The sequence below is a fragment of the Durio zibethinus genome, chromosome 2 (genome assembly GCF_047325235.1).
Source record: "Durio zibethinus cultivar Kanyao isolate XHJ-2024 chromosome 2, ASM4732523v1, whole genome shotgun sequence".
Classification (NCBI taxonomy): Eukaryota; Viridiplantae; Streptophyta; class Magnoliopsida; order Malvales; family Malvaceae; genus Durio; species Durio zibethinus.
Genome location: NC_143163.1, coordinates 5,316,830 through 5,343,968, shown reverse-complemented (window position 1 = coordinate 5,343,968; position 27,139 = coordinate 5,316,830). Strand labels below are relative to the sequence as shown.

Genomic DNA, 27,139 nt, shown 5'->3' with positions numbered 1-27,139 from the left:
CCTACTGCCGTCTTCTTCTCTCTTGAGCGTGGTTGGATTCGATGCCTTGAGCGAAGATCTGAGACATTTCAAACAATAAACTATAGATTAGGGTTTTAGGATTGGATTTTCAACAGTTTGCGAGGGAGGTGTTAAATGGCGTCGACTTTACAGAACCTCCGCTGCGGCGGGCCCGCCGCCTCTGGCCCCGCTGGCGGAAGCTTCGAAACGCTCAACCGCATACTCGCCAACCTCTGCACCCGTGGCAACCCTAGGGTAATCTTTTTCCACTCAGTCCCATGCTTTTCTCTCTGTTCTCTTGTAGAGTTCTGGAAAGTGGAAACAATTCGAAATTCCTTGGGCGAATATTTGGCTTTTGTCTAAGTATTTGTAAACCCTAAACCATCAATAATAAGATTACTTCAACAGTTCAATTGATTATATTTCATTGAAGGGAGTTTAATTTTGGCTTTGCATTATTGTGAACAGGAAGGAGCTCCATTAGCATTGAAAAAGCATTTGGAAGAAGAAGCTCGTGATCTTAGCGGGGAAGCATTTTCCCGTTTTATGGATCTGTTATATGATCGAATTTCGAGCCTATTGGAAAGTAGCGATGTTGCACAAAACATGGGAGCTTTAAGAGCCATTGACGAGTTGATAGACGTGGCACTTGGGGAGAATGCGTCTAAGGTTTCCAAGTTTTCTTATTATATGCGGACTGTCTTCGAGTTTAAGCGTGATCCTGAAATACTCGTCCTTGCTAGTAAAGTTCTTGGCCACCTAGCTAGAGCTGGTGGTGCAATGACTGCAGATGAAGTGGAGTTTCAGGTTTGTTGAGGACATCCCTAATTTCTGTAGCGTAATTCAATGGGAAAGAAAATAAAGTCTATGCCTCTATTTCTCAGATCAAAACTGCCCTGGAGTGGCTTCATGGGGAGAGAGTGGAGTATCGCCGTTTTGCTGCTGTCTTAATTTTGAAGGTGAGTCTGATGTGGGATTTTTTTTATTCTTTACGAATTGGTGTCTTGAAAGGGATTATTTGTTGATTTTATATGGGAAATCAGTATATTGTTTAAGTGAATTTTAGTTTATATTTGTTGAAAAAGATTATTCTATTGAATCTAGATTTGCATTTTTATTACACTAGGAAATGGCTGAAAATGCTTCTACTGTATTCAATGTTCATGTGCCTGAATTTGTTGATGCTATTTGGGTTGCATTGAGGGATCCAACATTGGCTGTTCGTGAGCGTGCTGTGGAGGCATTGCGAGCGTGCCTTCGTGTTATTGAAAAACGTGAGACGCGTTGGCGAGTGCAGTGGTTAGTTTATTAATTTATGAAGTTTTGGCATTCTCATTCTTTTTCTTTTCATAAATTTGAGCTAAATAGCAACAATAGCACTCCTAGCTTTAAGATTTTTTTTTAAAAATAAATTAACGTATGTAGAAACTTTTTGTCATAGTTTCTTAGTTTCTGGTCATCTGAGTTGAGTTCCTATTTGCGGTTCCCGTTGCTTGATTTTTATAAATCCTTCTTTTTGAATGAAATCTCCCCTTTTCCTACTTGGTCTGACCATGTTCACTAAATTGCAAAGAAACTCAAGAGTAGAGGAATTATAACTTGCCTTGCTGTATTAGTGCTTTGTACTGGGCTAATCTTCATGGAGTTCAGGCCTGCTTGGCTTTGTTACATTCCTTGGATGCTGTTTTTTTTTTGTTTGTAGATGAGGCAAGGTTTATTGTCTACTTTCTTGTAATTTTCATTTTTGTAACTTCTGAACTTAAATTTTCAAATGCTCTTTGTTAGTTTCAATGTTAAACTGTTGGTGTTTAACAGGTATTATCGAATGTTTGAGGCTACGCAAGATGGATTGGGGAAAAATGCTCCTATTCATAGTATACATGGTTCTTTGCTTGCTGTTGGAGAGCTTTTGAGGTCGGTGTGATTGTCTTAAAAATTATTTGTTAATGAAAAATGACTTTGGCTTCAGTAATTTTTTATTTCTAGCTTTGAGTCAATTTGTTCCCCCCTTCCCCCCCACCCCCCCCCCCCAAAAAAAAAGAATATTATCTATTCCATATGGGAAAAATATTTTATTGAGTGCCATATGAAATGATATATAGTTGTGTATGTGTTGTTTAGTGGTACACTGGAATGAGTATTTTGCTTGTGTGCCATCAATATGCAACATTCTTGCCAAGTACCTGTCTTTTACCTCTGCTATATGATTGATGTTAGTATTTGATGTGGATAAACTTAATCTGGTCAGGAACACTGGTGAATTTATGATGTCAAGGTACAGAGAAGTTGCTGACATTGTGCTTAAATACCTAGAGTATCGTGATCGGCTTGTTCGCCTTAGCATAACTACATTACTACCTCGCATTGCTCATTTCCTGCGTGACAGATTTGTAACAAACTACTTGACGGTTAGTGAATGTTGGTCCTTATACAACAACGTTTTTATAACTGGCATGGAGAACTCTTTGTGTGGCTATTTTTACTTCAATTATGTGCATTTGGACTTGTGATATCTTGTAGATATGCATGGAACATATCCTTGCAGTTCTAAGATTACCAGCTGAACGTGCCAGTGCGTTTATCGCCCTAGGGGAGATGGCTGGTGCTTTGGACGGAGACCTTGTCCGCTATTTGCCGACAATTACCTCTCACTTACGTGATGCAGTGAGTATCATAATTCTAATGATTAATGGTTTCCCTTTTTGTTGCATTCTTGTGTGCGTGTTTTTTAATTTGAAGTTTCTGCTATTTTCATTTGAGAAGGAACCAGATTTCTAACACTTTACTTACATATGCTATATCTGCAGATTGCACCACGCAAGGGTAGACCCTCGCTTGAAGCTTTGGCTTGTGTTGGAAACATTGCAAAAGCCATGGGACCTGCAATGGAGTCCCATGTACGAGGTCTCCTTGATGTTATGTTTTCTGCTGGTCTTTCTCCTACACTTGTTGAAGCACTTAGGCAAATAACTGTCAGGTATGTGGTCTGCCATGACCTTGTATTCAGATGCTTTTGGAGACTAATTGGGGGATATTAATTTCACAAATAATTGGTTCTGTTTCAGTATTCCATCTTTGCTTCCCACTATTCAAGATCGGCTTCTTGATTGCATTTCCTTGGTTCTTTCAAAGTCCCATTATTTTCAGGCAAGGCCAGCTGCTGCCTTGGTTCGAGGCACTGCTGCAAATATTCCCCAACCAGTGTATGAGCTTAGTGGTTCGGCCCTTGTTCAGCTTGCTTTGCAGACTCTTGCTCGTTTTAATTTCAAGGTTTGCATACCTATATTATACAGGATGTGTTATGGAAACCGTAATTGAGCACTAAAATATTGAATGGTTTAGGGACATGAACTTCTTGGGTTTGCTAGAGAATCAGTTGTTGTGTATCTTGATGATGAGGATGGAGCCACGCGAAAAGATGCTGCTTTATGCTGTTGCAAATTAGTTGCAAATTCTTTTTCTTGTATTGCATCCCCACAATTTGGTTCCACTCGGTCAAACCGAGCTGGAGGAAAGCGAAGGCGTCTTGTTGAGGAGGTTTGTTTGCCTTTTTTAATTAGTAGTTATTAATAGTTGTGATGAGATTAATGTAATAATATTTATCTGTGTCATAATCTTTCTGATTCATATTCTTGCTTACAAATTAATATTGGGTTTTGCACAGCTTGTAGAGAAGCTACTCATTGCAGCTGTTGCAGATGCTGATGTTACTGTTCGCCATTCGATATTTTCCTCTCTCCATGGAAATAGAGGTTTTGATGATTTTTTAGCACAGGCTGATAGTCTGAGTGCAGTTTTTGCTGCTTTAAATGATGAGGTGCAATTTAATCCAATTTTACATTTTCAAGAAAGTTTCATTTTTTATATGCCTCTTTTTTAATTCATCATTGCTATATAGGACTATTAATTGTCTTGATGGCTGGCTTTTCTTTACTTAAATATTGAGCTGCTGGATTATGAAATAAAAGAACTAGAATGTTATCATCTTAATTCTGAGATTTTACATTCTTGATATCTAGACGAAAGGGATGGGGTAATATGATGGTGGACAGGACTGGGGTAATGATGTTGTTTAAATAAGAAATTAGAAAATTAATAAGTGTATGCTTTTTCTTATTCCAATTTGAAAAATAGTGTTTATCTACATTTTCCATGGATAAAGACTTGAAATTTTCTGACTGGTAAGTCTTGTCTTTTTCACTTTCACTGTTCCTATCATCATTAACTTTTCCCAAATGAGACATTGTGTCTGATATCTGTGGAAAAACTAAGAAATAAATTAGTGTGGAAACTGAATGTATATTGAAAAACTGCTCATTAAGAATTATACAAGAACCTTAGGTTTATATACAACTAACTAGGGGTGAAACTAGGAAACTAAATCTTCCTAAAAAACTAATCCTATAATTGAGGGATTGTCTATCCTAATTTTTTGTCCTTAATTCTAGAGATACAAATATAAATATACAGATTACAAGATTACAACTAGCTATAAATAAGTGTTTTCCCACACTTTCCCTCAAGCTGGTTTTTGCAGGTTTACATGTGAGCTTTGCAGTTTCCTTCAGAGATCCATCACATATTTCTGTTGTGAGATGAAAATACCATGCCGTGAGTGAGATACTTCAATTTCTAGGAAGTACTTCAATCTCCCTAGCTCTTTTATCTCAAATTCTCTAGCCAAACACTGTTTTAGAGATTCTCTCTCTTTTAATCATCTTCAGTTACAATTTTATCATCAACATACACTAATAGAGCTGTGACTCTCCTTGAATCAAAGTGCTTGATAAACAATGTGTGATCTCTTTGACTCTGTTTATATCCCATTGCTAACATCACTTTGGCAAATCTCCCGAACCAAGCCCTAGGAGACTGTTTAAGGGCATATAAAGTCTTTTTCAGGCTGCATACTTTGTTTGCTTCTAGATGACCTCCAAATCCCGGTGGAACCTTCATATATATTTCTTTTTCCATATCACCATATAGAAAAGCATTCTTTACATAAAATTGTTGAAGCTGCCAATTGTAATTTGCAGCCAATGATAACAAAATCCTAACTGTATTCAACTTGGCAATTGGAGCAAAGGTTTTTGGATAATCCACTCCATAGGTTTGAGTGTAGCCCTTACCCACTAACCTGGCTTTGTACCTTTCAGTAGTACCATCTACCTTGTATTTTACATAAAAAACCCATTTACACCCCACTGGATTTTTTTCTTTAGGCAACTCTACCAGTTCCCATGTTTGATTTTTCTCAAAGGCCTCCATTTCTATTTTCATGGCTTGCCTCCATTTCTCACTGGATAATGCCTTGAATAATGTAGTTGGAACAGAAATAGTGTTTAGGCTCACAAGAAATTTTTGTGGGATGGTGAGATTTTTCAAATGACACAAAATTAGAGATTGGGTCTAATGGATGCTTAGTACATTCTCTGGTTCCTTTCCTAATAGCAATAGGCAGATCATAATCACTAGTTATAGTTTTAGGAGATTCATGCGTATTTTGAGAAACAGAGTCAAAAACTGTAGTTACCTCATTTCTAGAGTTAGGATCAAGTTCTTGGACTGGCACTGGTTCAGGATCTGGAACATTCCTTCTTGAGTACACCTGTAATTCCTTCATAGAATCAAGAACAATATTATCTTTTGTCACATCTTTTGTATTTGGAATGGGTTCAGACTCAAATTCAGTGTTTGAGTTTGGCATAGCAGAAACAGGTTTCAACTCAGAAGAATTAATGGGTGTAAACGTTGAAGAAGGGGACAAATCAAGCAAAAAGAAGTCTTTATCCTTATCTTCCATGAATGAAGTCTCCCCCTGAAGATAAGGTTGAGTAAAAATGGTTTACTTTCTTCAAAAGTGATATTTGCATACACATAGAATTTTTTGGTAGGAGGATGATAGCACTTATATCCTTTTTGAGTTGAGGAATACCCTACAAAAATACATTTAATCGCTCTTAGATCCAACTTTCCCCTGTTATGACTGTGAACATGAACAAATGATGTACAACCAAATATCCTAGGTGTGAGATTGTTTGTGGTATTGAGGTTGGGATAAAATTGTGAGAGTAATTCCATAGGAGTTTTAAATCCCAAAACCCTTTAAGGTAACCTATTTATAATGTGTGTGGTAGTAAGAATAGCTTCCCCCCAGTAAGATTTAGGTACATTTGCTTGAAAAAGAAAGGCTTGGGTTGTGGCTAGTAAATGGCTGTTTTTCCTCTCTGCCACTTCATTCTGCTATGGAGTATTAACACAAGATGACTCATGAATAATTCCCTCTTTTTGGAAATAGGTGGATAGACTCTGGTTGAAGTAGTCTCTTGCATTATCGGACATAAATCTCTTGATTCTCACTCCAAATTGATTTTGGATCATGTTTTGGAAGCTTAAAAACACACTATTCACATCTGATTTGGATTTAAGTAAAAAAATCAAAAAGACCTTGGTACAATCATCTATGAATGAAACAAACCATCTTGCACCAGAAATATTAAGAATTGTAGAGGGACCCCAAATGCCATTATGAATCAAGTAAAAGGGAGTAAAACTTCTTTTGTTACTAATTGGAAAAGACACACGTCTATGCTTTGCAAGTTCGCAAACATCACAATGAAAATATTTGACATTTAATCCTTTGAACAAAGAAGGAAACATGTTTCTCAAAGTTCCAAAATAGGGATGTTCAAGACAAAAATGATAAAGCCAGATTTTGTTGTTATTGGAAGATTTTTCAGAAAGAAATGACAAAGGTAAACTATTCTTGATATTACTTGTGTTATTTGATGTCTCAAGATAGTATAGTCCATCCTTCTCCTTAGCAATTCCAATCATCTTTCTCGAACTCTGGTCCTGAAATTCACAATAAGAGGGATAAAAAGTCACTTTGCAATTCATATCTCTGGTAAATTTTTGTATAGATATCAGATTAGTAGACAATCCAGGAATATGAAGAACATTTTTTAGAACAAACGAGGGATTAACTAGAATATCTCCTAATCCTGCCACTGTAGTAAGTGAACCATTTGCAGCAACAATTTTCTTATTACTAGGACACGGGGTATATGTACTAAACTTCTGTGAGGAATGTGTTATATGGTCTGTGGCTCCTGAGTCAATGACCCAAGAACTCGTAATAGGCTTAACCGAGACATTTAATCCATGAGAATCATAAGCTTTACCTGAACTAGAGACCTTACCCAAAGAACATACCACAGTAGGCTTTTCAAGGATTTTTAATAAGTTTCTCAGCTTTTCACTCTCTTGCCTGTCGAACTCTCTTTGTTTTCGAGACATCTGTAGTACTCTAGTGATTTTGCCAATTGATATTTCCTCAAATTAGGTGGTAGTGATATCTTTCTTTGAAAGGGTTCGGCAATGAAGGCCTAAACAGGATTCGGCAATGAAGGCTGAAAATATAAGTCAATAATGAAGGCTGAAAATTTTGCTTCCCCAGAAGAGCCTAAAGCTCTGAGACCATGTGGAAAAACTAAGAAATAAATTAGTGTGGAAACTGAATGTATATTGAAAATATGCTCATTAAGAATTGTACAAAAACCTTGTGTTTATATACAACTAACTAGGGGTTAAACTAGGAAACTAAATCTTCCTAAAAAGCTAATCCTATAATTGAGGGATTGTCTATCCTAATTTTTTGTCCTTAATTCTAGGGATACAAATATTTAATTCTAGAGATACAAATATAAATAAACAGATTACAAGATTACAACCAACTGTAAATAAGTGTTTTCCCACAATATCCACTGTCTTTCTTTATCTTTTCCAAAGTTACTCTTGACTGAACATTCTAGGTGCTGTCTTTTCCAAAAAATTAATATTTTCATATTCACTTTTGTTTTTGGAAATGAATTTTGCAAAAAGTGTGGAGACATGCATATTGCTTAGATTAAGGATAGTCTCGTGGAAGTCAGTTGTGGGGTTCTAATCCGGACAGCCAACATTTACTGTGTGCTAAAAAAGCTATGCTTTTTGTTCCAGTTTTTGCATTACTTTGTGTTGCACTTTTATGAATAGAGAGAATGTTTCTCTTGCTATAGGATTTTGATGTCCGAGAATATGCTATATCAGTATGTGGAAGATTATCAGAGAAAAATCCTGCATACGTTCTTCCAGCACTCCGTCGTCATCTGATACAGTTATTGACACATTTAAGGCAAAGGTAAACAAAAAGAACTTTTGTCCTTTTTATGCTGCATCGATTATTGACTTCACTTGCATTGTCAGCAGTGCAGATAACAAATGTCGAGAAGAGAGTGCCAAGTTGCTTGGTTGTTTAATACGCAACTGTGAACGACTAATACTCCCATATATTGCCCCAGTGCACAAGGTTTAATTTGTCATGCGGTTTTATTTAGTTCTTTTCATTCTGCTTTCCTCTTTTCTAGTAGCTCTTTTTCTTATTGGGGGGGGAGTGGGTGGTGTTTCCTTAATTGTGGTTCTGTCTTCATGATATTGAATATTTTATTGTCTAGGCTCTTGTGGAGCGACTACTTGAGGGCACTGGAGTCAATGCCAATAATGGTATTATCAGTGGAGTTCTTGTAACTGTTGGAGATCTTGCTAGAGTGGTGGGTCAACTTTCTGTTTCTTTGCTTTTACACATAACACCATTCTTGTAGTAATATATTTGTTTTGATAGACCTAGGAAAAGTTTGTGTTTGCATCAACTGTGAATTTATAAGTTGTGTTAAATTAGTACTGTTGGATTAGTATCTTAGCTTTGTTGCTGTGTAATTAATCACAACGTTCCTTGTATAACACGTTCTCTTACTATTCTTTTTTGGGATGTGACTTATTTTAGGGCGGTTTTGCAATGAGAGAATATATACCAGAACTTATGCCTTTAATTGTTGAAGCATTATTGGATGGAGCAGCTGTTACAAAGCGTGAAGTAGCTGTTTCTACTCTTGGTCAAGTTGTACAGAGCACTGGGTATGTAGGACATTTTATGTTGCTTTGCAGTCTGTATGACCATTTTGATTGTTATTTTTTCTCTGGTTTGAATGCAATATATAACCTATTCTTTGCCAGTTTTCCTAATACACATGCTGAAAACTTTTCATCCCAGGGCCTCCCCTTGTGGAGCATGTATTGAAACATTAGGCATTTTAGGTCAGATGTATAAGGAATGATCATGACAATGCTTTTACCCTAAGTTATCTTTTCAGTTTTTAAGAGTTCAATGCAGCATGGCAGCTTAAGATAGAAGCTTGAAGGCTAATGCTTATTTTTGACAAAATTCATGAAAAAGATATAGTATTTTCCAAGTCTTAAAAGCCATTACAGATCTGCCATGGTGTCTTGTTGACTTATTTTTTTTTAACAATTAATATCTACTTCTCTGATCACATGATATGCTAGAAATTTCATGTAATTTATACTCTATATGATTCATCATTCGTTGCCCAATCTTGGAACTATTATAATTCTGTAATTATTTCCTACATGATACCTCATTCTAGTTCTTATCATCAGGGAGCACTGGAATGTATTTCCCAACTATATATTGTAGATATTATCTAGTCCTGAAGAAATCTTTAGAATAAAACTATTTTATTTTTCCATATTTTTGTTATTACAATGCTAGAATTGCGTGAAAATATATAGGCTAAAGACTGAATATTCTCAGCCTTAAAACCCAAGAGTTTCATGCATTAAAACAACTAATCAAAGGAGTAATTTACTCTCTACACATAATAGGAAAATATCTAATGGATTTGGTGTAATTACCCAAATCACTTCTTATTCTGAAATAATAGACTTAACTAAAATACACAAAGTCAACTAATCAAGTAATAATGAAGATTAGATTTCCACAAGTCCCCCATCTGATTGGCCTATTAGGTTTAACTGCCTTAGGTTTGTGGTGGAATGACCTTCCTGTGTCAGATGTGCAGTTGACTTAAAATTCTACCGATTTGGGAAGTTTGCTTCAATAAAAAGGACTCTCTCAAGGAAATTGCTAAGGCAGAAGTTGAAGGAGAGGGAGGTGTTATATTCTTTGTATGAAGTTTCTTAGGAAAGATCAGTAAAGGAAACTTAGAATTTGCTTGATGGTACCATATCTACAACTAGTATTTTTGGCAATAAGATGGTGTAACTCTCCCTGTATTCTTTGCAGCATCTTTTGGTCACATTATCATTAACGTTAAGCTTAAACAATTTCCATCTTATTACTTGATGCTTGTAAATGGAATTGTCAGAGGAACTTTCTTCCAAATCCACATTATGTAACTTATGAATGTATTATGTTAGAATGGTTGCTAGTTCTGGGTTTTTTATGGTGTTTAGAAGATTTTCCTGTATGGATTTTACAGGTATGTCATAGCTCCTTATAATGAATACCCACAGTTACTTGGCTTGCTTTTGAAATTGTTGCATGGTGAGTTAGCGTGGTCTACCAGACGAGAAGTGCTAAAGGTAGTTGCACTTGAACTCTACATTAGTTAACTGTGTAGCTTTTTTCTGATGCTGAGTACTTTGTTCTTCTCCAGGTTCTTGGTATCATGGGTGCTTTGGATCCCCATGCACATAAAAGAAATCAGCAAAGCCTTCCTGGGTCACATGGAGATGTTACGCGTGCTGCCAGTGATTCTGGTCAACATATTCCATCATCAATGGATGAACTACCCATGGACCTTCGGCCATCATTTGCTACATCTGAAGATTATTACTCCACTGTAGTGCCCAGATTAATTTACTCTTCTTCTTGCTTGCTTGCTTCTTTTAACATTTTTTGTCTGTTTCTATTTGAAACTCTTATTTATTTATTTTTTTGGGTAAAATAACTGTTTTTAGGTTGCTATCAATTCTCTCATGCGAATCCTTAGGGATCCTTCTCTTGCCAGTTACCACCAAAAGGTGGTTGGATCTCTTATGTTTATATTCAAGGTATGTTCAGTAATGGATTTTTTTTTTTATTTAATTTTTTACTTCAATATTTATCATAGTCCTTATTTATTTGAAAGTTTGTTATTTTTAACTTCTCTGAGTCATTGATTTTTCTTTTATGTGAGGTTAGTCGATGGGTCTGGGTTGTGTTCCATACTTGCCAAAGGTTTGTGGATTAATTTTTTAGCTCAGTTTAGCTTTTATGCTTGTGTTTTTGTCGGTTGATTTATTGAATTGTCCTTTCTTTTTGTAGGTTTTACCTGAACTCTTTCTGATAGTTCGTACATGTGATGATCATCTGAAGGATTTTATAACATGGAAGCTGGGTACCCTTGTGTCGATTGTGCGTCAGGTATATTTTTATGTCTTGATTAATTTCACACATGTAACTGACATTCACTTTCTTCTGGCATTTGATTTTGAGGTTTTGATGTGCTTGTGCAGCATATTCGTAAATATTTACAGGATCTGCTATCTTTAATTTCTGAATTATGGTCATCATTCAGCTTGCCAGCTAATAATCGCCCTTCGCATGGTTTTCCGGTATGATTATTTTTTAGCTAACGGGTACAAATAATTTGTTATGCAGTTTGATGGTTAGATTGCTTGTTTTGGTTATTATTGTTTGTGCTGTGATCTTATCTCTTAAACTTTCCCTACCTCTCTTGCTTAGGTACTGCATCTAGTTGAGCAGCTTTGCTTAGCTCTCAATGATGAATTCCGAAAGTATCTTCCTGCTATTCTTCCATGTTGCATTCAAGTTTTGAGTGATGCAGAACGTTGCAATGATTACACCTATGTTCTTGACATTCTCCATACCCTGGAAGTGTTTGGTGGTTAGTACTCTTCACTTCTGGGACTTGAGTGTAATGCTGCATGTTACATGTCAAGTGTGCTGGTTAAGTATGTTGAAAGAAGAATAAACATCTGAATATAGCTTTATAAATCTCTAGTTTACAAGTTATAAAATTATTAAAGTGGAATTTTCATATTTCATTCTAGACGATCTTATTTATGAAGCTTTCATTATCCTATTGTTGTCCAAACTAAATTTGTTAACTTTGAAGAACTGATGCTTATTGTTATGCTCTTATGTATCCAATTTTAAGCATCTTTAATTGATAATATATAAACGATTTCTTATTATGATTACCATGTAGGGACATTGGATGAACATATGCATCTACTTCTTCCTGCCCTTATTCGATTATTTAAAGTGGATGCTTCTGTGGAGATAAGACGTGCTGCTATAAAAACTTTGACAAGATTGATCCCTCGTGTTCAGGTAGGTAGCAACAATTTTAATAACATTTAAGAATCAATTATTTAGTTTTACTGTTAATACCTGTGGATTCACATTTTATTCAACCGCCATTTATTCTGTTTGTTTTTTCATTCTTGTAAATTAGGTTACAGGTCACATATCTTCTCTTGTGCATCACTTGAAGCTAGTTTTAGATGGGTGAGTTGTCTGTTCCTTTCATTTAACACTGTATGCATATAGAAAAATTGCCTTTTCAGATTTATATGTGGTCTATCACTTGCCTTTTATCAGGAGTATTAGTGTGCATGCATCTTTCCAAATCTAGATTTGGAGCCAAATGTGTGTTGTGGTAATGGTTTGAAATGATTTGATTTAAATTGCTTTCAGGTTTTTCCGAGCTAAACATGAAAGGATAATATAAATGATTGTTTATCTTGTCACAGGATACAATTTGTGATGAAGAAACTTATTGTAGCAAAGCACTTTTTGCTTGTAATTTATAAATGTTTCTGATACTTTGCTATGGAAACTAGTAACCTGTGAGCCAAGAAATATGTTTCAAACATTAGGAAGATGCACTAATGGTCATAACTGATGGATGGCTCTAATTTGTCGGAACCATGAGAGGGCTGCTAGCATCAGAGGCTTCATGAAAGTACCTTGCTATGTGTATGTGCTATACCTATAAATATTTTTTTTTTACAGGAAAAATGATGAGCTCCGTAAGGATGCTGTTGATGCACTTTGTTGTCTGGCTCATGCCCTTGGAGAAGACTTCACTATTTTTATCCCATCGATACACAAACTTTTGTTGCGACACCGCTTGCGGGTATTGCTTCTTACCCTGTCATTACTTTGTAATTATTATTTGCATGGAAGACTTGCACTCTGCGCTCCCTCACATGGTCAAATTTAATCAAAAGTCATTTGTTTCAGCATAAAGAATTTGAGGAAATTGAAGGCCATTTACGGCGGCGTGAGCCATTAATTGTGGGGAGCTCCGTGACACAAAGATTAAGTCGACGACTTCCAGTGGAGGTTGTTAGTGACCCATTAAATGATGTGGAAAATGATCCTTATGAAGATGGGAGTGACATGCAAAGACATCCTAGAGGCCACCAGGTATCCTTCTTTTCTGATTGTATGATGGGCTGTTTATATTATTTGTTTTCTGCATATCTTATTCATCAAGATTCCTAAACATGTCTAGATACTGTCAAGTAGAAATGAGATGCTAGGTTGAGGAGGAAACTTGGAGATTATCTTCTGTACATATCAGTTAAAACTTGTTAAATATTTCCATTTAGGATAAGTTTCTATAATCTTCTGTAACTTGTAAGCATGATCGTGATATAGTCAGTGTTGGATTGACTTACCCTAAGGATGTACTGGACTGAGTTTATTTTGTTGGCAGGACCAGGCTTCTAGCTATGCTACTTTGTTTTAAAATATTGTGATGGCATTGTAATAGAGAACATTTTATATGGAAAACTTGGATAAAAATGAATGCATGATCGGCATGTAAATTGGGAATATTAAATTTAATGTGGTAGGGGTAGAGATGGCAGAATAAAAACTTGAACCTGAAAACCTGCCCAGAAAGCCTGAACCCAAACCGGCATGAATCCTACATGGAAAAAAAGTTAAAGACTCAAACCTGAGTAAATCTGAAACCTAAATGGCCCGAACCTGCATAACCTGAAGCCTGAACTCAAACTCAAAAAGCATTCTAAAATGGTTACATCTTCCATAAAGTCTAAAAAATAACTTGACTAGCCCAAACCCAAACCTGTTTGCCACCTCTAGATGCCAGTCATCTGCTATGTAGCATATCACATGTGAATAGAAAGATTGAGTTTTCTTAAATCAAACTATGTTCTACAATTTATTTGGAGAGTTAGCCACCCCTTTATACTTTTTCTTTCTTGATGCCTATGGGTTGTTACAAATTTGAAATGTAGAAATACTTGATTGTTACCAGTCAAGCGGGATTTTGCTTGGACCTTTTTTTGCTGTTCCTGCTGTTAGCTTCTGACGGGGAAGCTATTTTGCACTGGTTTTACATAATTTTCTGACTTGTTGGTTTATTGCGGCAGATGCGAACACTGACAATTTTTATACATCATTCTTAATCTTTTATAGTTTCTCTATGGTGTATGCATGCTGGATTCACAAAAATTTGGTATTTCTGTTGGTTATTTTAGACTCTATACTGATGGAATTTTGCTTTCAAGTTACAATTCGCTTTATCTTTATTTTGTTTTGTAAACAATTATCTCATGTGCATTAATTCATTTGGTTTAAAGGCCTTGTCTAAGAAAAAATGTGTTTGTATATAGGTCAATGATGGTCGGTTGCGCACTGCTGGAGAGGCTTCTCAGCGCAGTACCAAAGAAGATTGGGCAGAATGGATGAGGCATTTTAGCATTGAACTTTTAAAAGAATCTCCTTCTCCAGCATTACGAACCTGTGCTCGGCTTGCACAATTACAGGTATGTTTACAAAGTTTATGTTTGTATATCCTTTACTTTGGAGTTAGGTTCCTAATCTGCTCCTTTGGCAGCCTCTTGTCGGGCGTGAGTTGTTTGCCGCTGGTTTTGTTAGTTGCTGGTCTCAACTGAATGAGTCTAGTCAGAGGCAGTTAGTTCGAAGTTTGGAGATGGCATTTTCTTCTCCAAACATCCCTCCTGAAATTTTGGCTACTCTTCTTAACTTGGTGTGTCCCTTCAGCCAATTTCTTCCTTGTTTATGCAAGCTGTTTGATTTCTTTTTCCTTTTCTTTTCTTGTACTTAATGTAAGCTATTAGATAATGCATGAGCTTCTCTTTTTCTCAACATCCGTTTATAGGGGAATGTTTGTTTATTGGATTCACTTTAAAGCTGCATACAATATTATTTTGTTGTTTTTTACTCTTGATCTCTCCATAGTTTAAAGAGTTGACATTATATAACTGCTTCATGCACAATATTATAATCTTTATAGTAAAATCAACTTGTGGTGGCAACATGTAAGCAGTCATGTGAGAAAGAAGCCCCTTTTCTTTAGCCAATATGCAATTGTAAGTTTGCAACTAGCATATATAACCTAATTGCTGGGGCAATCTGGATACTATACATTTGAAAGAGAATGTAATGTATTTCAACCTTTAAAATACATTACCCTCAAACAATTTAATTCCCTGCTTTGGTCATAAGCCATTGCTACAAATTTCTTTTGTTTAAAACAAGCATGTGATCATTTCAGGCTGAATTCATGGAACATGATGAAAGACCTCTTCCTATAGACATCCGCCTTCTTGGTGCACTTGCTGAAAAGGTGTGCTTTCCTTTATAAAAGCTTTGCTGTACTATGCAATTTTTTATGTCCTTTATATGGTGAAAGATTTATTCTTCATATTCACAAATCAGTGTCGAGCATTTGCCAAGGCACTACACTACAAAGAAATGGAATTCGAAGGTGCCTGCTCCAAGAAGATGGATGCTAACCCTGTTGCTGTAGTTGAAGCTCTCATACACATAAATAATCAGTTACACCAGCATGAGGTAAATAACTACGTATGCTGTGTGTGGTTTTTCTAATAACTACTGCATTGTCCCTAATATTTTATCTTTGAATTAGGGTCTGAATTGTATTTTGTAATCTTTTTAGGCTGCTGTTGGAATATTGACGTATGCCCAACAACATCTGGATGTTCAGCTGAAGGAGTCATGGTATTAGACACTTGATTTTCCTATTGCTTAACTGATTCACGAGAGCTTTTATGTTGCTGTAGTTTTCTGCTTGTCATTCCCAGAGTTACTGTTTCATAGTGCCTTAAATACATAGGCTTGTCAAAACAGGGGAAAAGAAGGAAATGTAATTACATATGTTTGTGTTTATTAGGTATGAAAAATTGCAGAGATGGGATGATGCCCTCAAGGCATACACTGCCAAAGCTAATCAAGCTTCAAGCCCGCATCTTGTTCTAGAAGCTACCCTAGGTATTAACTTTAGCATGATGGTTCGTTTAATTGTTGGTTCTCGCTTTCTTTTAATATTTGCATGCTTTTGACGCTTTGTAGTCTGAGAATATATATTTTGAACTCCTCTTTGTTTATGTGGGATACAGTTATATGTTAAGGCTTTATGATGTATTTGAGTTATTTTTTTCACCATTTTTATTTATGAGAAAACTGTTTTCACCACTCTTATTGTTTACACATTGTCCAACTTAGGATTGAGTGTGGAACTTTACGTGAAATTAAAAGAATATGATGCAAGAGCTAGAATCTTCTTGACTTTGATCAGTGTGAGACAAGTATCACTATTTACACTATGAATCACATTCCTGTAGCAAAATGAATACTGATGGTTTAATTTCGTTTTAAATATTAAAAAAAGTGGTTGGGCATATTTAGGGGTCAGTATTTTTCTTTTTCTGTGAAGGTACTTTTGATAGACAAAGCACTCCACTTGTTGTATTCAAGTTAGCTCTTAAGAAGCTGAAATATGATGTTTCTCTTAACCTTTTTTTTAAAGAAGAAAAAAAACCGTGAGTTTTCTGGCCTGGAAATTATTGTTGGTTGCCCTAGTAAGGTTCCAGTAAATATATCAAATTATCAACAGTTATTTGGGTTTTCATTTTCTGAAGTAAAATTTTCACATATTCTTTTTCTACGTCATAGTTATTTGAGCTTAGAAAAGATACTTTACTTCCTATGTTAGTTTATATTAGTTTCTTGAATGTTTTAATGTGGTGTCTGTTGCAGGACGAATGCGATGCCTTGCTGCTTTGGCTCGATGGGAAGAGCTTAACAACTTGTGCAAAGATTATTGGACTCCAGCTGAGCCCTCTGCTCGTTTGGAAATGGCACCAATGGTTGGTTGTTTATGTTGTTGTAGATGTCAAGATTTTCTATATCATGCTTGTATTCATTAGTATATTTTTCTAGGCTGCAAATGCTGCTTGGAACATGGGAGAATGGGATCAAATGGCAGAGTATGTGTCTCGATTAGATGATGGTGATGAGACTAAACTTCGAGGTTTAGGGAACACTGCTGCTAGTGGTGATGGAAGCAGTAATGGTACATTCTTCAGAGCTGTTCTGTTAGTTCATAGGGGGAAGGTACTTTCTCTAGCCTATACTCTTACTCTTGTTACTTTTATTATTTCTCGTGAATGTCAGTTATTTCTATATACATTTCTCAGTATGATGAGGCACGCGAGTATGTTGAGAGAGCTAGAAAGTGCCTAGCGACTGAGCTTGCTGCTTTGGTTAGTCTCTTAACTCCAATTTACTAGATTTTTTGAGGAACTACTTGCTTGCTTTTCTTTTGCATCATTTATTTCATTCTTTATGTTAGTGAATACTGAAATTGCTACTTTTCAGTTTACGGAACATATCCAACATTTTATATGCTTCCATCTGCCTTCGTTTTTAGCAATTTTGTCTCATATTCTTAGTTTTCACAGCACTTGCACCCTCCTGCTTCCAGAATAGTTGAAGGGAAAATAAAACACACTATTTAGATATAGTTAAATCCCCCTCCCCCTTTTCGAGACCTTTTCTGTTGTGTGAGTACTTGGATTTGACACACCAAAGCATAAGAACGTTAGGTTTTTTCTTCTCTGACTTTTTCAGTATGGCAATGACTGTTGTAAGGCTCATTCACTAGATGAAATAAAAAATGATGAAATTATTTAATACAACTTTAGAATTTTTATTGGTTTAGGGAACCTGATGCTTTATCTAATAATGGTTTATTTCTATAGCAGTACCTTGAAAGTTACCATTCTGATTTCTGATTATGAAAATTTACAAATTCATGTATTTGGACTTCATGATTTCTAATACCTACTTCTTTAGGTTTTGGAAAGCTATGAGCGTGCTTACAGCAATATGGTCCGTGTTCAGCAGCTTTCAGAACTCGAGGAGGTTCATTCTACATACATTTTTAGATTTTATTTGCTGCTTTTAGCTGTTCTTTTCTGTAAGCAAGAATGATACTTGGGAATCATCATTTATTGTAGGTCATAGATTACTGCACTCTCCCTGTGGTAAACCCAGTTGCTGAACGGCGGCGTGCCCTAATTCGCAATATGTGGACTCAGCGGATACAGGGAGCAAAACGTAATGTCGAGGTAAATTATTAACTTTGGAAAAGTGTTTACCATTGTCTTAATGGATATTGCTATTGCTACACCATGTATGATTTTTCTATGTCAAATATTATGAAGCTATTATCGGGGGAATTGAATTGAAAGAAAAAGTTATTTTTGTGTTTTATTTTTAAATAACAGTTATTTTCCTTTAATGTAAGGATATTCCAATTGTTACTTCAGTTTGAGTGTCCTATTCTTCAAGGTTGTCTTGTAGGGATGTGAAATTGAACCTTATTTTCTATGGAATCCCATTAGGCTCTTTTATTTCTCAAGGAATCTCTTTGTCTGCCCTGCCACTCTCCCCTCTTTTTATTGTAGCCTTCTTGTTTTGCTCTAGCTTTACATTTTTTGGGCTGCATAGATCTGCATTGGAAGATTTAATAGTTTAGATTTCAGTTACGATGGCACCTCAATCTATACCTTGCTGACAGTTGTATTATGACATGCGTCGCTTTCTATCAAACAGCTTTGTATGATGGTGGTAATCTTTTGTTGTGACCAAGTGGCAATTGAAAGGGAAGAAGATAATTCTGCCAAGAGCTATCAGTGTAAATCAGCAATTTTGATGATGAGTCATCAGAAATATCTTGGATTAAGTAGTTAGATTGAGGGGTCGTGGGTTTCCAACTGATGTTTCTAGTTAAAATTTAGCAGAAAGCTGATTGGTTTGGAAGAGGATGACAAAGCTGCCTTAAATTTTTCGTAATTTGTGGTTGGTTGTTCATATCTGACAGGAAACTGTGTACCAATGAAGAATGGGAGATACGTGTCTCAATTAATCTTCAAATAGACAAGTATTAACTCTTATTGTCATTGTTTGTCAAAGCAAAAAATGTTTTTGTTGCTAAAGTTATAACATGAAGAGTTTTAGATGGTGGAGCAGGGGTTTTAGGGAATTCTGATTTGTGTTCTATGGCTGTATTCATATGATATGGTAGAAACAAATGTGAACACTTTCATTATGTTTCCAAAGTATTTGCATTTACTTAAGTGGAATGAGTTTGGTGTTTATTTATACTCTCTCCCCTGCAATGTATCAAATGCTCCTCATGCTTGTGAGTTGGTTCCTTGTATGTTCAAATATGTAGGTCTGGCAAGGTCTTTTGGCTGTTAGAGCTCTTGTTTTACCTCCAACAGACAACATTGAAACCTGGCTCAAGTTTGCTCTTATTTGTCGAAAGAGCGGAAGGATTAGTCAGGCTAGGTCTACCTTAATTAAGCTCTTACAGGTCTCTACTGCTTGCATTTTCTGAAGCTTCCAGAATGCAAAATCACGTTTGTTTTCTTACTTTGAATTTGTTCTGAATGTTACATAGTATGATCCGGAAACATCTGCTGAAAGTGTAAGATATCATGAGCCTCAAGTAATGCTGGCTTACTTGAAATACCAATGGTCGCTTGGAGATGATCTTAAGCGAAAGGAAGCATTTGCCAGACTGCAGGTATATCCACTCTGCCAAGTGCACTTATCCTTGTTCTAGCCTTTCTTGCATTATCTAATAAAATAAGTACATCTTTCTGCAGCATTCAGTACTACTTATTTCTAAGTTACATTTTCATAGTAGTCACTTTACCCGACTGACAAAATACTGTCACAGAATTTGGCTAGAGAGCTTTCAATCTCCCCAAATATTCAATCCATTCCGTCAACTACTTTGATGGGCGGTACAAGTGCAAATGTTCCACTGCTGGCCCGTGTGTATCGTAAACTTGGATCTTGGCAGTGGACACTCTCACCTGGATTGGATGACGATTCTATACAAGGTAGTTAATACTAAGAACTTGACATTTTATCCTTTTGCAGTATATTTTCCTATTTTTCATCAAATTACTTGGTTATTGGAGCGAAAAAAGGAGACATTGTTTTTGGGTTCTTAAATGATGAAGTTGTTATCAATTTTTTTCCTTGGTAAATGGTCATTTTTTGTAGAGATCCTTTCGGCATTTAGGAACGCCACTCAATGTGCGACAAAATGGGCAAAAGCATGGCACGCATGGGCGTTGTTCAATACAGCCGTCATGTCTCATTATACTTTAAGAGGCTTTCCAGCTATCACCTCTCAGTATGTTGTTGCTGCTGTCAATGGATATTTTCATTCAATAGCATGTGCAGCAAATGCAAAAGGTGTCGATGACAGTCTACAGGTATATTGACTGGAAAAAGGGTTATTTTAAAATTATGTATATACTAGATCATCTTTAGGCTTAATAATAGCATGAATTCTTTAATGATTGCAGTCATAATTTTCTTTCACTTTGTTTTCTTTGAGATCTGACCTTTTCTTTTTTACCTTATTAACTGCTGCTTGATGACTTTATGGAGCCTTTTTAAGCATTATTCTTTAACTCTGCTATTTTTTCAGGATATACTCCGCCTTCTTACCTTGTGGTTTAACCATGGAGCTACTGTAGACGTTCAAAAGGCCCTACAGATAGGGTTTGCCCTTGTTAATATTAACACATGGCTGGTTGTTTTACCTCAAATAATCGCTAGAATACATTCAAATAACCATGCTGTGAGAGAACTCATACAATCACTTTTGGTGCGAATCGGACAAATTCATCCCCAGGTTTGCCCTGATTATTTATGTTCTGCTTCAAAATTTATCATTTAAGTGTGTTAGCTGAGTAAAGTATAAACATTTTAAATCTTGCATTCCTCTGATTTGTTTACCTTACTATTTGGTAGTCCAAGGAAGAGTTGTTAATTTGCATTTATATGTGCTTCAAGTGATATGTATGTTATAGGAAGTTGTGGTTGAGGGTTCTTGTCATGGGAAATTGTATCATTGGGGTGAGAAAATGTTGCATATGAGTAATGAATGGAATTTGAGAGAGCAAAGAGAGGAATGAGAACTTGATGAGGCAACGTGGAGTATTTATAGTGCACACATGTGGATAAACAGGATGAGAGGATATGGTAGGATGCAAGACAAGGGGAAATGATACTGTGTGGGAAAATGGGAGAGTTCTGGTTGTTGGGTAGTAAGTATGAAAGCTAATGAGAGCTAAAACTGACAAATGATTTGAGGGAGTTTTATGGTGCAAGTTGGGAGTATGCAGAATGTGTTGTAACTAATAAGACAAGTCTGTAGCTGGACTTAAAAATTGTGCCAAGTATCCAGAATTAGTCAAGAAAAAAGGGGATGATCTTGTTATACTTAAATTTGGACAGCCTCAAAAACCATGACAAACTAAGCTTTTCCCACTGACCTCTAAATTATGATAGATGGCCAAAATTAGTTTCGAAAGGAAGAGAAAATTTTAACATCCTCTTAGTGCCTCCTTAATATGGCCTACTGGTCTAGCCTAATTACTTCACAACATTAATTAATAGTATTAATCTGAGATTAGTATTCCATCTCATGAGAGTAGCATTCTTCTAAATTTGGGATTATGGCCACCTTTCATACAAGACTAAGATCGTTTTAGTTATAATATTTGATGAATATAGTATAGCATGGAAAGTGTTGAAATAGGGAGTTCCAATAAATATTGAAAAATAGCACATCTGTTCAAACCCTGGGGGGAAGATGGTCTCTTTTTTTTTTTTAATTTTTACGGTTAGGTGGTGGAAATTATTGTTATTATTATTTTTTGTCGAACCTTGTGAGGGCTTTTGCAGTTCCTACGAAATTCTACTCAATCACTTGAATTTCACCTGTTTTGAATTGAATACATCAGTTTGTCTGTTGCATAGTATAATGCAAGAAACTAGATGCTGAGAACATCTTTACGTAACTTAATTGGAGCTCTTGTTGCTGTAGCTGCCTCGATTCAAATTGTTTTGAGCCTTTTCATTTGCTAGACTGATTTAATTCTTGTTACAGGCTCTTATGTACCCTCTTCTCGTTGCATGTAAATCCATAAGCAATTTACGCAAAGCAGCAGCACAAGAAGTGGTTGACAAAGTGCGTCAGCACAGTGGTGTACTTGTAGATCAGGTAAACTAATTAAAATAAGTTTATATTTTACTTTCTTTATTATATTTCCCTTAGCTTTTTGATCTATAAGTACATGTGATCTTTACACAGGCACAACTGGTTTCAAAGGAACTACTCAGGGTTGCAATACTTTGGCATGAATCATGGCATGAGGCACTAGAAGAAGCTAGTCGTCTATACTTTGGTGAACATAACATTGAAGGAATGCTGAAAGTCTTGGAGCCATTACATGAGATGCTTGAGCAAGGGGCTAGGAGGGACACTACCACCATAAAAGAGAGAGCATTCATAGAGGTATTCTTTTTATTTCTTTGCTGTTAGCGAGCTTATCTCCCACCCAGGATTTGATCAGTAACTAATGCATATTCTGCTCAATCTATGGAATTCTAGATCATATTATCACCATTAATAGTGAATACTCCCAACCTAGTTGTCGTATACTTTTGGAGCTGTGAGCCATATTTTTTTTCTGATATATTGGAATCCACCTGGCATTTTGGGAGATTTTCAGTTTGTTTGCCCGTTTAATTCATTTTATTTTCATTGTATCGCAGGCATACCACCATGACTTGTCACAGGCGTATGAATGCTGCATGAAATATAAGAGAACTGGAAAAGATGCTGAGCTTACTCAGGTACAAAATGTTTAATGAATAAATTCTTGGATTTGAAATATATTCCAGTCATTTCCAAGGTGGTCTTTTGGTAGGAGAAATTATTGTGCATTTTGTGAGCAATATTAATACTTGTGGTTGGGGGCAAGTTAATTCCCTAATTTTGGGGGTAACATTGCCTGTCCTTACCTGTGCTTGTATTCGGGGCAGGTTTGTCACCAACTTACGTGGAATCTCTTGCTTGAAGCTGTCTAGCTTTAGGCTTGTCCTTTGAGGTCTCCCTCTATTATAGATACTCTTTTGTCAAAATAGGGATGCTAATTAGAAAGAATATATTGGTGGTTCATCTGTTCCTTTTTGCCTGTGGGTTACCAGAAGCATGGGACATCTCCTAATTATTTCTTGAATTCATCAGGCATGGGATCTCTATTATCATGTTTTCAGGAGGATAGACAAACAACTTCAAAGTCTTACTACCCTGGACCTGCAGGCGAGTATCAGTCTATATTTCTTCACAATTCGTTAATGCAATGACTCATAACTTTTCATTGTACATGCTGCAGTCTGTTTCTCCTGAGTTGGTAGAATGCCGTGATTTGGAGCTCGCAGTCCCTGGGACATATCGTGCAGGTAAGCTTAATGGTTGTTTTACATGGATGTGTTGGTATAAATCTGAGTGGCCTAACTAAAAACAACCCATTTTTTAATTTTCAGAATTGCCAGTGGTAACTATTTCATCATTTGCACGTCAGCTTGATGTCATAACTTCCAAACAGCGCCCTCGGAAATTGACTATTCATGGGAGTGATGGTGAAGAGTATGCCTTCTTACTAAAAGGACATGAAGATCTTCGCCAGGATGAACGTGTCATGCAGGTATTTTCTGCTTTCTTGTCTGTTTCTTTTTTTGTATTTCACATTCATGCAAGTTGATTCTATGGTTCATGTGCTGTGTTTAGAGGCTTACATTGATTCTGCTATCTTGAGTAAAACTATAATTTACTGTTTTGCATAATTCATGTACTGAGAGCTGATATCCCTTGCTGGTCAAAATGTCAGCTTTTTGGCTTAGTGAACACTCTGCTAGAGAACTCTAGAAAAACTGCAGAGAAAGATCTGTCTATTCAGCGATATTCTGTCATACCACTATCTCCAAACAGCGGGTTGATTGGATGGGTCCCTAATTGTGATACCTTACACCACCTTATAAGGGAATACAGAGATGCCAGAAGGGTTTGTTGAAGTTCATCATATACTTTCTTTTAGTTAGCCCAACAATAATATGTTTGCTTATAGCTGGTGGCTTTATAGCGTAAAGATCACATTTAACTTTACACGTGCTTCATGGTTTCAGATCACTCTAAATCAAGAGCACAAATGTATGCTAAGTTTTGCACCGGATTATGACCATTTACCACTTATTGCTAAAGTGGAAGTATTTGAATATGCTCTAGAAAATACTGAAGGAAATGACCTGTGCAGAGTATGTGTGCTTAACATTCTTCTGTATCCTAGTATTATTCCTGTCACATTGATTGATTTTGAACTTTATAAATCTGGCTTTGGCTAGGTTCTTTGGTTAAAAAGTCGTACTTCTGAGGTGTGGCTAGAGAGGAGGACAAATTATACCCGAAGTTTAGCTGTAATGAGCATGGTATGTACTTTAACTTGTATTTTGGTCCATCCTTAATTACTGCAAGAGTCTGGCTGTAAAGGGGACTGCCACTGTTATTTTTTATTCAACAAATTGAGTACTGGATCCCTGTATACAATCAAATTGTCTTTTCTTTCTATGGTGATTAATGATAAAAGGTTTGGATTGCCACTTGTTTGTAGCCACATTGGCCTCATATAAACTGGAAAAGTAATCTAGTGTTTAGTGTCTTCATTTGTTTTTCCATAAATCGATTGATTATTTGTAAATTATCCCAATTTGGCAAAATGAAGAAATTTCAATGCAAATACATCTCAGGTTATATAGAAAGAGTTTGCTGTAAAACTTCAATTCCTGCTTATTTGTGCTAGTAATATGACATGCTATCACACAATTCTTCCTTTTAAGAAACTTTTTTAAATTAAAAGAAGTAGCAGAGTTGTTTAAATGTTAGAGAAAAAAAATGGAGCTTTTTTATCCATTTTTACTTTGAATGTAGTACAGTGGTATCCCAAGGCCACAGATGTATTTGGAGATCTTTTCTTAGATTGTAGGTCCGGTTATCTTCCTAAGCACATGTAGAAAGTAAAGTGTTGATATTATATTAGATATTGAGCTTCATTGTAAATCAAAGCCGTAACTTATGTTATACATAGTGATTGTGTCCTAATTAAAAGATTCTATATAAGTTGACGACAAATGGCTTTTTGTTTTTCAGGTTGGTTACCTCCTTGGCTTAGGTGATCGTCACCCAAGTAATCTCATGCTGCACCGCTATAGGTATAAAAACAACAGGAAGAAAGTGTATTAGTTATCAAAGATTTATATTTTATAGTAGTGATACTGTTTTGCAGTGGAAAGATCTTGCACATAGATTTTGGAGACTGTTTTGAAGCCTCTATGAACCGGGAAAAGTTCCCTGAAAAGGCATGTCTGATCAAACAATTGCCAAGTTATTTTTCTCATTGTTTTTGGGTTGAGGGGAAGGGGAGGGGGTGTTGTACCTTATCTCTGTACAAAACTATGGGATTACAATTTGTTAATGTCTGTTGTGTTATTCTTCATTTAGGTTCCTTTCCGTTTGACTAGAATGCTTGTCAAAGCCATGGAAGTCAGTGGTATTGAGGGCAATTTCCGTTCAACATGTGAAAATGTGATGCAAGTTCTCCGATCAAATAAGGATAGTGTTATGGCTATGATGGAGGTATGAACTTCTGGAATTTAAATTTTTCTTGTCCTTTCCTTTTTTTTTTTTTGCTCCAGTAGAGCTTTTGTAACAAGGGCAAGTTTGTTGATTGTTAATCGTGCTGTGGTGATCTTCACAATTATACTAAGAAAAATGAAAAGCAATTATGGTTCGGGTCTGGGTATACTAAGAAAAATGAAAAGCAATTATGGTTCAGGCGTGGGTCTTTTACAACAACGATAAATAATTGATAGGAGAATGTGTATCTATTCCATTTCTGCCTTTGCTGAAATCGCATTGAGAAGAGTGGTGTAACAGCACTCTGGTTGTCATTGTTGCCAATCCATTAACATGAAGGAAACATCTGTTTTTTTTTTCTTTGTTTATGCATAAATTGGAGGAAGCTGACTTTCAAATCAACTGTTTTTCAGGCTTTTGTTCACGATCCTCTCATTAATTGGCGTCTTTTCAATTTCAATGAAGTTCCACAAATGTCAATGTTTGCAAGTACTCATGTCCCGGCTGTTGTAAACACTGAAGAAACTGCTCAAAGTAAAGAGCTCGCTCAACCTCAGCGGGGTGCACGTGAGAGGGAACTTCTTCAGGTTTTATAAGTTTTGCAATTTTTTATAACTGCAGTGTTACATGGTGGTGCTTAAAATCAATTTGATCACTCTGTAGGCTGTTAATCAACTGGGTGATGCTAATGAGGTTTTGAATGAGCTTGCTGTGGTGGTTATGGCTCGTATGAGTAACAAACTTACTGGACGTGATTTTTCCTCTTGCTCTTCAATACCCACCTGTTCTATCCAAAATGCAGTAGACCACAGCACGTTAATTTCTGGAGATAATCGGGAAGTGGAACATGGTTTATCTGTTAAACTGCAAGTTCAAAAGTTAATTATCCAAGCCACATCGCATGAAAATTTGTGCCAGAACTATGTTGGGTATGACCCTTTGCAATTTCCCGCTTCTTTCCCTTATATCTAGCATTTTGGTGCATGTATGCTAGATTTTTGTTAAGATAATTTAGTATTTTTTATTTTACATAGGATGTTGAAATGAAAAGAAGGAATAACTCTATATTTAGAGAACACCTGTTGGTCATTCGTTGGTGATGGTGTCAAGTAGGAATCGTAGATGATTTATAATCATATGTTTGCTGTGTGTCCATAACGTACATGAATACTCTCCTTCGACTCTCTTAACTTGTGATTGCCATTTTATTTGCTACAGGTGGTGTCCCTTTTGGTGATGGGAAGAAAAAAAATTGGATTATTTATGCATAACATGTACACATCTGTAATTTATGTAAATAGGTGTATTTTTTTTTTTTTTTCAATTTAACCCGTCTTTCTAGCCATGTGTAGGCATTTTAAATTAATAGAATTTGAGCAGTTTTCTCCTGCCAGTTTTTGGGT

The 27,139-nt window shown here is 36.1% G+C and overlaps 1 protein-coding gene across 9 annotated transcripts; it reads left to right on the top strand.

Moving 5' to 3' along the window:
* On the top strand, positions 1-27,129 carry LOC149519916 (serine/threonine-protein kinase TOR-like). Of its 9 annotated transcripts, none has more exons than XM_089747421.1 (57): positions 1-255; positions 469-807; positions 885-959; positions 1,127-1,299; positions 1,816-1,914; positions 2,249-2,408; positions 2,521-2,664; positions 2,808-2,977; positions 3,066-3,270; positions 3,343-3,537; positions 3,665-3,817; positions 8,061-8,182; positions 8,251-8,350; positions 8,496-8,591; positions 8,825-8,955; positions 10,341-10,443; positions 10,518-10,703; positions 10,822-10,914; positions 11,045-11,080; positions 11,168-11,266; positions 11,359-11,457; positions 11,588-11,750; positions 12,075-12,199; positions 12,324-12,376; positions 12,884-13,007; positions 13,115-13,300; positions 14,518-14,670; positions 14,742-14,894; positions 15,423-15,494; positions 15,587-15,721; positions 15,828-15,889; positions 16,062-16,159; positions 16,928-17,037; positions 17,111-17,284; positions 17,368-17,433; positions 18,026-18,094; positions 18,190-18,300; positions 19,410-19,550; positions 19,638-19,763; positions 19,920-20,085; positions 20,252-20,466; positions 20,685-20,891; positions 22,152-22,265; positions 22,356-22,559; positions 22,820-22,900; positions 23,295-23,369; positions 23,443-23,509; positions 23,594-23,754; positions 23,938-24,111; positions 24,233-24,361; positions 24,449-24,532; positions 25,251-25,312; positions 25,387-25,459; positions 25,602-25,736; positions 26,150-26,323; positions 26,400-26,665; positions 26,955-27,129. In XM_089747421.1, the coding sequence occupies exons 1-57, from the start codon at positions 136-138 to the stop codon at positions 26,971-26,973; spliced, it is 7,425 nt and encodes a 2,474-aa protein (XP_089603547.1). In that variant the 5' UTR covers positions 1-135; the 3' UTR covers positions 26,974-27,129. The 9 variants fall into 9 exon arrangements, with proteins under 9 accessions (XP_089603547.1, XP_089603543.1, XP_089603559.1 ...); XM_089747417.1 differs by having other exon boundaries at positions 8,248-8,350; XM_089747433.1 differs by lacking the exon at positions 19,410-19,550.
* The last annotated feature ends 10 nt before the right edge of the window (positions 27,130-27,139 follow it).